The sequence below is a fragment of the Lontra canadensis genome, unplaced genomic scaffold, assembly GCF_010015895.1.
Source record: "Lontra canadensis isolate GAN:19392208 unplaced genomic scaffold, GSC_riverotter_1.0 scaffold13, whole genome shotgun sequence".
NCBI lineage: Eukaryota > Metazoa > Chordata > Mammalia > Carnivora > Mustelidae > Lontra > Lontra canadensis.
In genome coordinates, this window is record NW_022631007.1 from 3,970,916 (window position 1) to 3,985,424 (window position 14,509).

Genomic DNA, 14,509 nt, shown 5'->3' on the forward strand with positions numbered 1-14,509 from the left:
GCCTGTCTTAGTTCAGCCTGCTGTAACAGAATACTATAGACTGGGTGACTTAAATAATGGACATTTATTTCTCACTCTTCTGGAGGCTGGATGTCCAAGATCAAGGCCCTGGCAGATCTGGTGTCTGGTTAGAGCTCCTTTCCTGGCTTATGGATAGTCATCTTGTTAGGTCCTCTCTTCCTCTTTTTGTAAGGACACTGATCCCATCTTGGGGCTATGTTCTCATGACCTAGTTACTTTCCAAAGGCCCTACCTCTTAATACCTTCCTACTGGGGATTAGGGTTTCAACATAGAAATTTTAGAGGAATACAAATATGCAGGTCTTAGAGCTCTAAGTCATAGCAGCATTTAAGGATGGTCTATAAATAGAGCCCAGAGAGGGAACTGAGAAGTGGCTGGAGGAGAGCTGGTGTCTGGAAACTCAGAAGGCCCCCATTCCAATGGAATTAATGCCTCCAGCTCCCACTCCAGGCATGCAGGGCAGAATGGCAATGCCTTGAACTCAAGAGAAGTTCAAACCCATTGAGACTCAGGTTCTCTACCCTCTAACCCTCTTTCTTCTGCCTCTTTAGTAAGTGGTTGGTCAGTCGGAATCCTGCCTTATTTTATATTCCCCCAGTAATAGGCACTTATAGTAAAATGAGCATATAACTGTCCTTTGAGAAATGAGGTATGTTGTGTCTTAATAAAGCCTGCCTGACACATTCTTTTATGACTCAAAAAATAGATAAAGCCATGATTGGAAGGAAACAATAAGACTTTAAAAAGCAATTATCTCTGTAATACAGGTCATGAGTGGCTTGTATTTTTTTTTTTTTTTTTCCGTTTAAGAGTTCATGGCTTTTTTCTCCAAGAGGAAAAAGTACTTAGTACATTCAAAATCTGACAAGGAATCTTTAAAGTTATTTTTATGTGGGAAAGCCTGGTACAAGACTGAACAATTACATAACTATCTTAAACAAACAATTTATCAAAGTCAGACTAGACATTTTGGAACTATGTAAAGATCTGGTTATTTGTCAGATGTCTGAATTTTTAAAATCATTTACATTATAAATCTAGATTTGGGAAACAAGAATCCACATAGAATATCTGAAAACTGGCCCGTGTGTGTTCAGAAGGTCCAGTGCAACCTCTTGAAAAGAATATGCTTTTTGGTTCTGAACCAGGATTCACCAGGGTAGTGATCAAGGCCACCATATACAGCTATCCAGGTTGTGCACTGAACAACTGCAGAGGGCATCTTTCACGTACAGTGCAATGTGAATAGAGTCCATAGAGCTGAGCAGTGTACAACCTACCCAGATAAGAGATCTAAAAACAAGTGATATTTTAAAGACCTAACCCATCACCTGCAAAAATGTTATGTTTTATTAATGGAATATATTACCAAAGATCCGGCTGTGACAAAATTATAAACTGTACGATGTTCCAAATGTAAGCAGGATAGGGCATTTTGTTAAATGTTTGCTGATGCCATTGAATATTATGATAACAACTTTTTAATTTTTAAAATACTTAGCCTTTTGTTTTATTCACTAAGGGTCAGTCTCAGTTTCTAAGAAAAGTGTGTCCCATGTGCTGAGCAAGGAGGGAGGTGGAAACATTTCAGTCATTGTTCTTGGGGGTGCAGAAGAATCACTGGACGCCCATCCTGGAAAATTCACTCTCTTCATCTGCCAGCGGAAAGGATTTGTTAAAATTGCTTTGACCCATGGGTAAGTAACTTCTCATTTCGGGTAGCCTGGGTCAGAGAAATTAAGACATTATTAAATGAACACAAAGAAATAAAGTAATTTTTCTAGTCCTTAAAGACAGATTTCCTCTTAGTCGACCTTAAAATAAAAGCAGATGTGGATGCTCATGGGAAATGGTGTACAGCCTCCCCACTAAGGTGGCTCAGGACCGTCGCATCCAGAAGTTAAACGCACCTTTAAAAGCAAAGCAAACAGGGTATCTGGGTGGTTCAGGCAGTTGGGCATCTGCCTTCAGCTCAGGTCATGATCCCAGGTCCTAGAATTGAGCCCCTCATTGGGCTGCCTGCTCAGGGGGGAGTCTGCTTTTCTCTTTCTCTTGCCCCTCCCTTCCCCACTCATTCTCTCTCTCTCTCTGTCTCTCTGTCTCTCAAGGAAATAAATAAACTCTCAAAAAAAAAAAAAAAGCAAGCAAAAATTACGAAATTTTATACACAGAGTATAAATTTCCAGCCAAATGGACAAATGAATCATGGCCTGAATTATAGGTGGGAAAGAAACCTCCTGGACCCTTGATTTTTCTGTGGAATAAAATTCTGCAGATCACTAAATGGCTAAAATACCGCCCAAAAGGATTTCAAGTATAAGTCAGTTACATTGTGTGGAACATGAAATTAACAGTACAGAGAGACATGGGAACACTGAAAAATTCTTGGTTCACATATTCATCGGTTACGTATAACACCCATCAAAACGCATGCCCAGTCATTGAACATTACATCAAAAACTAATGATGTACTATATGCTGACTAGTTGAACTGAATAAATAAATAAATAAATAAATAAATAAATAAATAAATAAATAAATAATATTGAAAGGAAAGAAAAGAAAAATTCTTCGGATATGTTGCAAAAGTCATCTGAACAGAATAAAACACTTAAATTGTTTTCCTTAAAAATTTGTATTCTTGGGGCACCTGGGTGGCTCAGTGGGTTAAAGCCTCTGCCTTCAGCTCAGGTCATGATCCCAGGGTACCTGTTTCCCTTCCTCTCTCTCTGCCTGCCTCTCTGCCTACTTGTGATCTCTGTCAAATAAATAAATAAAATCTTAAAAAAAAAAAAAGAATTTGTATTCTTCTGCTTTGTTCTTTGTAGCGCCTCCTTGGTCCCGGTGTTTTCTTTTGGAGAAAATGAGCTATTTAAGCAAGTTAACAACCCTGAAGGCTCATGGCTTCGAACTGTGCAGGAGAAGCTGCAGAAGATCATGGGGTTTGCTTTGCCGCTGTTCCATGCCAGAGGAATTTTTCAATACAGTTTTGGCCTGATGCCCTATAGGAAACCTATCCACACTGTTGGTATGTATATTGAAGACTAAAGGCTTGTTAGAATAAGTAAAAGTATTACCTTCCTTTGAGCAATGTTATTGTTATTGATTGCAGTGCTAATGCAAGAGAAGTGGCTTTGAATAAGACCTTCCTAAAATAAGAATCCTATAGATGTTATTTGAGCTTCATTTACGGTATGCCTTCTGGCTAAGAAATGACTGTATTTTCCATTTGGGAATTGATCACATTCACGAATACTACTATTGAACTACAACAGGGAGAATCCAATTTAGACATAAAGTTCCTAGTACTCTATATGAATCTATTTCTCTGTACCAGCAGATTGGAACATAGCAGTTCTTTGATGAACACATTACATTGGTCTATTAATAGAGGCAGATTACTGTGTAATTCACGTGCGCCGGTTTCTGTAGCAAAAGCATTTTGGGGGGCTACTCGCTATTTTTATGTGTATTTTAATATGAGCTGATTTTATTTTAAAAAGTAGTATACTAGGGGGAATTGAGATGGGGGAGGAGGGTGACAGACTGTTATAGAAGAGCAAGGAGCAGAGTAATGAGCTCTTCACACCGAAAGTGAACTGGATTGCTGAGCCAGAGACAGCGTAGAGCCAGACGCTGACAGCACCGTTAACCAAACTGTGTGCTTGATCTGAAACTGAAAGTAACAGTTTCACCACGGATAGTCCATTAAATGACATTCAGAATGTTTTTAGATCTGTTTCATTCGCATGGGATTTTACTATTTACTGTCAGTTTCTGAGAGCCTTGTAGTTCATGTGCAGTCACGTGACACTATTTTTTAATGCCATATTTAATTCAAATGGAATGTTAATGCTGTTGATTAGTTAGTGTAATGGGAACAGGGAAATAAGTTTGCAGTTGTGTTTTTCCAAGATAAGCTAGTTACATTTCTTTGGCATAATGTATATTTTTTGACCAGGTAATCAACATGATTAGACCGTGATTTTTCTTTGTTGTAATATTAAATAGTCATTTTTGGTCCCTTATGGGCAAAGTACTATAATTGGCTTTTTAGGGGATATAGGGAGAATTGAAAGACATGACTTATAGGAACTAGAAGTTTGATTAAGTACAACTTATACACATATGAGGTAAGTTGCTGATGTTGAAAGCCAAGTGTATTCTGTTTATTTAAATGATTATAGTTATCGCCTGGTGAGGGTGAACTTTAGTGTTTTTTGGTTGTTGTTTTTTTTTTGAACTTTAGTGTTAAGTAAAGTGGTCATCATGTGGAGCAGCCTAGTTATAACTCTATTGACAAACAATTAATTTGACAATTAAATTGTCAACTAGGCAAAAAATGCCTAGAGACCTCACTTCCTCAGTAACCTCAAAGCATTCATTTCAGTGTTAGCGATTCTTGAATACTAGTGAGAATTACTAACACTGTAGGGATTTTGTCTGTTAATATCCCACTAATTAAATCCTCTTAAATATGTATTCTTGGCCACCTGGGGTGGCTCAGTTGGTTAAGCGATTACCTTCAGCTCAGATCATGATTCCAGGAGTCCTGGGATAGAGTCCCATATCGGGCTTCCCCTGCTATGCCTAGAGCCTGCTTCTCCCTCTCCCTCTCTGTGCCACTCTGCCTGCTTGTGCGCATGCTCTCTCTCTCTCCCTATGTCAAGTAAATGGATAAAATCTTTTAAAAAATAAATAAAAAATAGATAAAAATAAAAATCAAAGTGCCATCACCAGGTCACACTTACCCTCTCTGCATATTTCTTACACTACACCTTGCTAAACCACCAGGTTTCTCTGTGTCCTCCATCAAAACCATCTTCCCTATTTTTTTAAACATTTTATTTATTTATTTGACAGACAGAGATCACAAATAGGCAGGGAGGCAGGCAGAGAGAGAGGAGAAAGCAGGCTCCCTGCAGAGCAGAGAGCCCGATGCGGGGCTCAATCCCAGCGGGGCTCAATGACCCGAGCCGAAGGCAGAGGCTTTAACCCACTGAGCCACCCAGGTGCCCTTCATCTTCCCTATTTTTTTAAAAGATATTTTTTTATTTATTTGAGAGAGAGAGTGCACAGTATGGTATAAAAAATAACACAAGTAGGGGGAAGAATAGAGGGAACGGGGACAAGCAGACCCCTCTCTGAGCACGGAGCCCAGGGCTTAATCCTAGGATCTTGAGATCATGACCTGAGCTGAAGTCAGTTGAAGTCACCCATTTTTCCCCTTAGCTGAGGTTCACTCAGTGGAAATAATTTGTGAAGAAGATACCATATATTAGATTCTGCACAGCAAAGGAAACAATCAACAAAACTAAAAGACAGCCTACTGAATGGAAGAAGAAATTTCAAATGACATCTCTGATAAAGGGTTAGTATCCAAAATATATAAAGAAGTTATACAACTTAACTTCCAAAAAACAGTCCAATGAAAAAATGGGTAGAAGACATGAAAGAATGTTACTTCAGAGAGGAAATACAGATGGCCAATGGACAGGAGAAAAGACGCTCAACATCACTCATCATCAGGGAAATGCAAATCAAAACTACAACACCTGTCAGAATGGCTAAAATAAAAACACCAGAAACAACAAGTGTTGGTGAGGATGTAGAGAAAGGGGAGCCCTTTGCGCTGTTGGTGGGAATGCAAACTGGTGCAGCCACTGCGGAAAACAGTACAGAGGTTCTTCAAAAAGTTAAAAATGAAACTACCCTATGACCCAGCAATTGCACTACTGGGTATTTACCCCCCAAAATACAAAAACACCAATTAAAAGGGATGCATGCACCCCTGTGTTTATTGCAGCATTATTTACAATAGCCAAGTTACGGAGGGAGCCCAAGTATCAGTCAACAGATGAATGGATAAAGAAAATGTGGTGTATATATACTGCAGAATATTATTCGGCTGTAAAAAAGAATAAAACCTTGCCTTTTGTAACAACATGGATGTAGCTAGAGTATAATGCTGAGCAGAATAAGTCAAAGAAAGACAAATGCCATATGATCTCTCTCATATGTGGAGTGTAAGAAACAAAACAAATAAGCAAAAGAAAAAAAAGGAACCCAAGAAACAGACTCAGCTATAGAGAATGAACAGAGGAGAGGTTGGTTGCGGGAGATAGAGGAAATAGGTGATAGGGATTAAGAGTACATTTGTGATGAGCACTGAGCACTCTTTACAATTGGTGAAAATTGTATTCCTGAAACTCATATAACACTGTATGTTAACTATACTGGAATTAAAGTAAAACACTTAATTAAAAAGTAAAATAAGAAGATATACCATATATTTACACATTTCACAAATAGTATGCAATTTACATATTTTGTTATTGTCAGTTTTAAAATGTAAAATATTCACGTATATTGTATTTTGTTACATAAATAAATAATGGAGAGAAACTGATTTAAATATCACATCCCATCATGATACCCAGGAGGGATAATTTTTTTTTTTTAAGATTTTGTTTATTTGACAGAGAGAGAGAGATCACAAGTAGGCAGGCAGAGAGAGGGGGAAGCAGGCTCCCCGCTGAGCAGGGAGCCCATCACGGGGCTTGATCATGACCTCAGCCGAAGGCAGAGGCTTAACCCACTGAGCCACCCAGGCGCCTCCCAAGGAGGGATAATTAAAAGAAGTTTAGACTCTAAAAACAATGTGTAAAGAATTGCAGGCTCCTGAAATTACTGTTTGTTTCTACTATACAGAGCTCCAGGAGAGCAGGGATTTTGTCTTGCTGTTCTCTGCTGTATTCCCCATGCCCAGGGGATAGTGGCTCCAGACACATTTGTAAACAAATCATTCTTTAGTTAAGCCTTTCTGATTTGTAAGTTTTCAAATATCTAACAAGTACCCATTAAAAATTTTAAGGGAAGCTAATGTTAAATTCAAGTTGTAGAGCCAGTACAGGTAGTATGATGGGAAGTTGCATGTTTGGGGAGAAAGTAAGAGACAAGGCTATTTGCCATTGAAAGGGGGAGGTTTCTATTCAAAGGTTCAGAAAAGTTTCCTGAACAGTAAAATGAACTCCTGTGTGCGTTTCTCCCACACTCACCAGTTGGTAACATTTTGCTACCGTTTTTATCTCTCTCTAATGGTATGATAAATACACTCTTTCCAGTTATCGCTGAGCTGTTGGAGTGTGTGCAAACATGACATTTGCTCCTATGTATCTCTTTTAAGAGCAAGATGATTCTCATCTATAATGTCAGTACAATTCGGGAAATCGAACGTTGATAAAGTACTGTTAACCAGTGTACAGTGTGTATTTAAACCTCACCAATTGCCATAATAAATTCCTTGTTAGTTATGCTTTTGGGGGGTATCAGGGGTGGGGGGTCAACTGTTTTTTTCCCTCAGTAGGATCATACATTGCATTTAGTTTCCACATCTCTTCAGCCTGCTTCAAACTGCATTCGTTTTTCAGCTTCTTTTCTGTCTTTATGACATGAGCAATTTGGAGGAGTGTAGATCAGTGGTTTGTAGGTCAACTTGGGTTGGTGTGTTTCATCATGAGTATATTCCAGTTATGCATATGTGGCAAGAATTACACAGAAATGATGTGTCTTCCTCAGTATGTCACATCAAGAGGCTCTTGCTGTCAATTTGTCCCATTGTTGGTGGTACTCAATTTGATTACTTGAGTGGGGTGTTTGCCAGGTTTCTCTACTATAAAGTTAAATCACAAAGATTTATCTACATAAATTTTTATGTTTGTATATATAAGTTTATATTATATATATTATATTTATAAAGACTTTTTCCTTTTCATGAACAAGTAACCTGGGGATGGTGTTACTTAGACACTGTGTAATTATTCTGTTCATCAGACTTTACTTGATGGCTTTAATAGCCATTGATAATCCTTGCCTGAATCAATTAAGGAAGTCATGGTTGCAAACTAGTGATTTTCTGGCTCTAGTATTCCTTCTATATTAATTATTTGGCTGTCCATCCTCCCAGTGTTAGATTATTTGAATTCTGGATATCCAGGGAGGTTTATCAGCTGTGTTTGCGTGTGGCATGGGAAGGGTTCCCATCCCATCCTGTCCAGCCTCACAATGCCCCCTGATTTCATAACTCCTCAGTCTGCCTTTTGATTATGGATGTGATAGAAGTGTTTGTTTCATTTTTATATTTATGGCAAAATTGAAAGCTAGAATCACTGCCATTAGGAAATTGGTTCTTTCCACTGTAGGCTCAATATGATGGTAGCTGCTACGCTCAGGCACCAGCTACATGAAGAAATCAGTATTGACAAGAAGCTGTTTATCATGCATCAGCTAAATTTACAGACAGAAGTAATGTGGGTTTGGGGCGTGATTCAGGGTGCTTTCTTTCTCGTCCCTGAGCCTCAGATTTTACATCTCTGAAGGAGAGACTCTTATAATTGTCCTGTCTTGTCTTAGGGTTATTCTGGGGATCAAATGACATGGTATGTGGGGAAGTGCTCCGTACACCCCAGGTCATGAGAGAGCACGGGTTGGTGCAGGAGGCCTGGCCAGAGTGTTGAGAGCTATTAAATGTGTTTCCATCTCCCTGTGTAAGTATTCTTGCCAAAGTGTTCATCTGAATCAGACTGTGAGGAAACAGACAAACCCAGATTGGGAGACATTATATTTAACAGCTGGCCTGGATTCTTCAAAAATACTGATGTTGTAAAAGACCAAAAGGAGAGAGTACCCAAAGACACAACAGCTGTCATAGGGAGAAGCAACTGTAAGGATATCACTGAGACAACTCATCAAGTTGGAATGTGGATTCGGTACAAAAGAATATCACATGAGGTTAAGTTCCTTGGGTATGATAATAGTGTTAAAAAGGACAGTGTTTTGGGGGCGCCTGGGTGGCTCAGTGGGTTAAAGCCTCTGCCTTTGGCTCGGGTCATGATCCCAGGGTCCTGGGATCGAGCCCCGCCTCAGGCTCTCTGCTCATCGGGGAGCCTGCTTCCTCCTTCTCTCTCTCTACCTGCCTCTCTGCCTACTTGTGATCTCTGTCTGTCAAATAAATAAATAAAATCTTAAAAAAAAAAAGGACAGTGTTTTTGCTCTTAGGTACTTCATGCCAAAATATTTAGAGAGGTTAAGGCTATTGAACGATTAACATCTACGGCTTATTTCCTTTTTTTTTTTTTTTTAAAGATTTTATTTATTTATTTGACAGGCAGAGATCACAAGTAGGCAGAGAGGCAGGCAGAGAGAGGAAGGGAAGCAGGCTCCCTGCCGTGCAGAGAGCCCGATGCGGGGCTCGATCCCAGGACCCCGGGATCATGACCCGAGCCGAAGGCAGCGGCTTAACCCACTGAGCCACCCAGGCGCCCCTACGGCTTATTTTCAAACAGGTCTACAAAAATAAAAATAATACATATGTATATACGCACAGGGGTGTGTGCAAAAGATGTTCAGAACCGGTGAGTCTAGAGGAAGAGTATGCAAGTACTTATTGCATTATTTGTTCTGTAATTTTGAATTTTTTTAACCTAAAGATAGGGAAAGGAATGTACTTTAATAAAATAAAACTGGTTGAAACCACTTGAGGACCAAAGTGGTCCCTTATATTTCAAGTCATTATTATATCCTGATTGGGGGGGGGTGTGGTGGGGCAGGGAAGCTGGCCCAAGGGATTCTCTGAAATACAAAGAAAGGAAAGGGAACCTAATTTAAATTTAAATGTAAAGTAGGGATTTCAGGAGATAAAAATGTTAGGGGGATTAGCATGGTACCCAATACAGCCCATTAAGTGTTCAGTAAATGTTCTTGAGTGTGTATGTGTATGGAAGAACACACACTTTCTTTCTCTCTCTCTCTCTTTCCTCACATCTGGCATATTTGAGCCTGCACCATGAGTCTGAGGTTCAGTGAACCCAGGTTCATTGACACCCACATTTTGGCTCTTCCCAAACCCCCGGTGCCAACAGACTGGCCTTTGTCTTGTGTACAGCTGTGTAGCATCCAGGAAAAGCCTAAGTCCTGTGTGGGACTATTAGAGATATAAACTCTGTGGAATGTTCATAATCAAAGAAAAATAGAGCAAAGATTCCTTATTGTAAAAGATCTACTCTTTGCCTTGGTGTGAAGAAAATGATGCCCCTTTCCAAATTTCTCTCCGGCCATGAGCACGGTGCCCCATGAAGCTGCTCATTCTTCATCTTAGGTAAATACAACACAGTACCATAGAAATGAGGGCAAGGCTGCTGTGTGAGGCCCTAAGTGCATAGCTAATCTTGAATTGCTTGATGGAATTGGAAAATGGAATAAACGGGCATGCCAGCTAGATAAAGCACTGAAACAGAAACAGGAGCACGAAGATTCCTGACTCTGCCACGAGATGTGGGCTGATTTTTCCAGGGCAAGGAGCTCCGTTTCTAAGAGCAGCGTGATGCAGCTGTTTTTTTTTTTTTTTTTTTTTTTTTTCTCCTTTGTGTTGTAAAGAGAGTCACAGGGCAGTTTGCTGCTAACTTAGTCTTAGCTTTGTTTTCTTCTCCTTAGTAGTAAAAAAAAAGTCTCCTTTTTGGCAGTGGGTAGGTGGGAAGAATACTGGTCTTTCTAGGACTCTGGGGACCCTTCTCAGATTTGTTTTGTGACCTCTGTCGTTATTCCTAAAAAGTAATTGAGAATGATTTCTTACTCTCTAGTCCAATTTTGGATTAGTAGGAGGGGCAGGAGAACAGTTTTACCTCCTGAATTCCAGTTCTTTTGTGGTAGTTTGGAAATTTCCAGCATCTCCATTTCTCTACAGGTAAACAAGAGAAGGGCAAGGATGAAACTGCCCATCTCACACTTTAAAAGAGAAGTCATGGGAATGTTTGAGCTCTCTGGAAGAACCGTCTGAAATATAGTGAGCCCATGATTAAGAAAAGAATAGGATTGAAATTAGCTGTATGCAACAAGGAAGTAGTTCCTTCTTTCATAGGAAGTAAGACTTAATTAATAATTCAGAATTCATGAGTCTTAATTAAGCTGGAAACAACACACTTCATCTTCTCAGACCTCTAAGTCTCTTTCTAACGCCCCCCCCACTCTGAATAGTTGCACTTGACCTTTCTTTTTCATCAATTTCACTTAACAGAAGCTAGTTCTATAAAACTGTGAATTTGCTAGTAGATTGCTATTGCCTGATAGATTCTCAATTCACATGTAGATATCTCAGGGTTTTTTTTTTCTTGAAACAAAAAGGTCAGAGTGAGGAGGAGGCTTTGAGATCATTGAGTTCTACTTTTTTATCCTATGCACGTGATAAGACCAGAGAGGAAGCTACTGCCTCGCTCAGTGTGCTGGTCTAGTCTAGTGGTCTTTGTCTTGTACCAGCTCCTTCCTGTTCCACCCCATCACCCCATTAGCCTCCCCTCTTCTGTATTTCCAACCACAACTGACAGCAAGACAGTTCCAGTTCTTTCTGTTGGGTTACAAAGGACTGATGTCTATTCTATGTAAATTTGACATTCAGGCTATCAAAAGAGAACTGTATGGGAGATTCTTGAGGCTGGATCTGTTTAAAAACTTAGCAATTTACTGCAATAAGGCGATATGTATCTACCATGTATGTCTGTATATATCTCCTTACTGCAACATTAGATAGATAATCTTCTTAATAATACATTTTGTTATATGTAACAAATGTTATATGTAACAAAATGTATTTCATATATATAACATATATATATGTATATATACATACATCACATATATATATATGTATATATATATACATGTATATATGTATGTTATATATACATACATCACTCTGCTCTGTGCCCCCTTATGTCCCATACTGATTTCATTTATCACTTCCTTCTTTCTCTGTGTCTTAACATTTGCCTGGTTTTCTGTTAACTCACCACCTTCTGTTACTGACATGGATTTGAACCTTGGATGTAGCATGGAACAACCTAGGGTGGGCCAGAGGAAACCTCCTGTCTCCCCTCTGAGTTCCATTCTAGTACCCACGGCCCCACTTGGCCTCATGCCCAAGTTAATAGAGGGGGATAGAGAAGCTGTTTGGGGCCAGCGGGTCACTGAACATCTGTAGGTTTTCAACTCTTGGCATCTGTAAGCAGCAGGGTTGCAGTGAGCCGGGAGGACCCAGGAAAGCAGGTGCCAAAGCCACCTATATCTTGTAGTTTCAAACAGTCTGAGACACAATCTAAACATCTTTTTAAAAGATGTTTTTTTAAAAAAATTATTTATTTATTTGACAGAGAGAGTGATCACAAGTAGGCAGAGAGGCAGGCAGAGAGGAAGAGGGGCAAGCAGGCTCCCCGCCGAGAAGAGAGCCTGGCACAGGGCTGCATCCCAGGACCCTAAGATCATGACCTGAGCCGAAGACAGAGGCTTAACCTACTGAGCCACCCAGGTGCTCCTAAACACCTTTTTAAATATGTATAGAGTTGCCAGGTTAAATAATAATTAGCTCATTTTTGATTATAAGTACAACACAAATGCATTCTCATTGTAGGAAATTCCTACAATACAGAAAAAGTGAAAAGTCTCCCACCTCTACCTTCCTTCCTTCCTAGAAGTAATGGTTATTAGTCTCTTTCAAGATTTTTTAAATGCACTAAAGCTTATGATGCACCTTGGTATATAAATATCTTTTCATAAATAGGATCCTACTGTATTATTTCACAACTTTTTTCCCCACTTCTTACATTTTAGACCTCGATGTGTGTGTGTGTGTGTACACATATAATTTCATTTTTTAAAAAACTGCCTAGGATTCTGTTGCATGAACATTCTGTGGTTTACTTAAGAAATTTTCTAAGGAGGGGCACCTGGGTGGCTCAGTGGGTTAAGCCTCTGCCTTTCGCTCAGATCATGATCCCGGGGTCCTGGGATCGAGCCCCATATCGGGCTCTCTGCTCAGCGGGGAGCCTGCTTCCCTTCCTCTCTCTGCCTGCCTCTCTGCCTACTTGTGATCTCTCTCTGTCAAATAAATAAAATAAAAATCTTAAAAAAAAAATTTTCTAAGGAGACTTCTGCTTGGTTTTGTTTTCCACTCTTAACAAACAGTGGGACTCTTGTGATTGTGTGTGTCTTCTAATACGGATTCTTAGCTGTGAAGATACACATTCCTTAAATTTTTTAGAATGACATTAAAAAGAGTCAGAGGAGAGGGCCGATGCCTGATGACTCAAGACTTCGCAGTCGGTCACAATAGGGCACTGTGGCCGGGCTGCCAGCCGTACCAGAGGGACAGGGCTGGTGACATTCATACACAGCTATGGCCTCTTATCTCACAGCTGTGCTCAGCCCAGTAGTTCACTTGACTCAGAGTCAAAACCACCAGGGGCCTTTCGCTGCAGCGACTGCGGAGAAGGAAAGTTCTTTATTGGTTCTCAAATGGGATGGTGTGACTCTTGGAGGCAGCCAGTGAAATGAACCAGGGATTGGAATAGGCGGATTCTGATTGGCCGATCTCTCTCTCCGGGCCGTCCGTGAGAGGCAGAGTGGAGTGGTTTCATTTCCTTACTTCAGATGCATTCTCTCTTTTTGCAGTTGGCCGTCCAATCCCTGTGCCTCAGACCCTGCACCCAAGCCCAGAGCAGATTGAGGAGTTGCATCAGACCTATATGGAAGAGCTGAGGAAGCTATTTGAGGCCCACAAAAGGAAGTATGGCATCTCGGAGCACGAAACTCTCAATTTTAGATAACTACTCTTAGAAGGCATACAGAGGATGAGAGAACATCCCATTGGAGGATACATCATTTTAAATAAGGATTTTTTTTTCTTTCACTTTGGAATCAAGATTACAACTGAAAAGTATTATTTATGGTGACAAATGTTAATGTGTATCCGTGGGAGATAAAAATACAGTGGGTGACTGTAGGAGAAGGAGGAAGAGGACCATAACCCTTTGGATAATCCTTATTAGGGAAGGTGCAAGCATTTCCCGGGTTAAGAAAGGGTTTAGGATTATTTGTGTGCTTAAAAAAAAAAAAAAGACTCAAAAACCAATTAGACCCTTTTACCAAAATCACGAGAATTTAAGGTGGTGTTTTCATGAAGTATCACAGCTCTCGTTTAGCACAGCTGAAACACTTAGGAGACAGTGTGTAAACTAATTTTCCATACCGAGGTAGAGGAGATCATTTCTTTCTCTCTTTTTTTTTTTTTTTTTCCCTGCTTGAACAGAGAATTTTTTGGGTGAATAACATTACTTTTCAGAGTTAGATAACTTGATCCTTTAGGTCATCTCACCCAACACCTTCTAATACAATAGTGCAGAATTTCCGTACAGGTTTTGAAACAGGATAAATCTACCATCTGGAAACCCATGTGGATGAGAGTATGTCTCCTCATTTCTATTCACGCTTAGAAATGCTCATGCTTGTCATTTGCTCAGAAATTCTGAGCAAATGTTCATTTGCTATATGTTCATTTGCTATATAGACAAGAAGGTCTTCTGGGAGACATGCTTTAGAACATTCAAATTCCAAAAGGTTTTCATGGTATTAGAAATGGTTTTAATTTCCTTCCCAAATGGC

The 14,509-nt window shown here is 39.8% G+C and overlaps 1 protein-coding gene across 6 annotated transcripts in view; it reads left to right on the forward strand.

Moving 5' to 3' along the window:
* The window catches only part of MOGAT1 (monoacylglycerol O-acyltransferase 1), a 41,372-nt gene that overhangs the window by 19,461 nt on the left and 7,402 nt on the right, over nucleotides 1-14,509 (forward strand). For 4 of the 6 annotated variants that reach the window (XM_032857328.1, XM_032857332.1, XM_032857329.1 and 1 more), the window contains exons 4-6: nucleotides 1,545-1,719; nucleotides 2,851-3,050; nucleotides 13,520-13,943. In XM_032857328.1, the coding sequence (XP_032713219.1) occupies nucleotides 1,545-1,719; nucleotides 2,851-3,050; nucleotides 13,520-13,674 (530 nt within the window). In that variant the 3' untranslated portion in view covers nucleotides 13,675-13,943. Of the gene's footprint in view, nucleotides 1-1,544; nucleotides 1,720-2,850; nucleotides 3,051-5,254; nucleotides 5,494-13,519; nucleotides 13,944-14,509 lie in introns of those variants that run through there. The other 2 variants (XM_032857331.1, XM_032857330.1) reach the window with 2 other exon arrangements.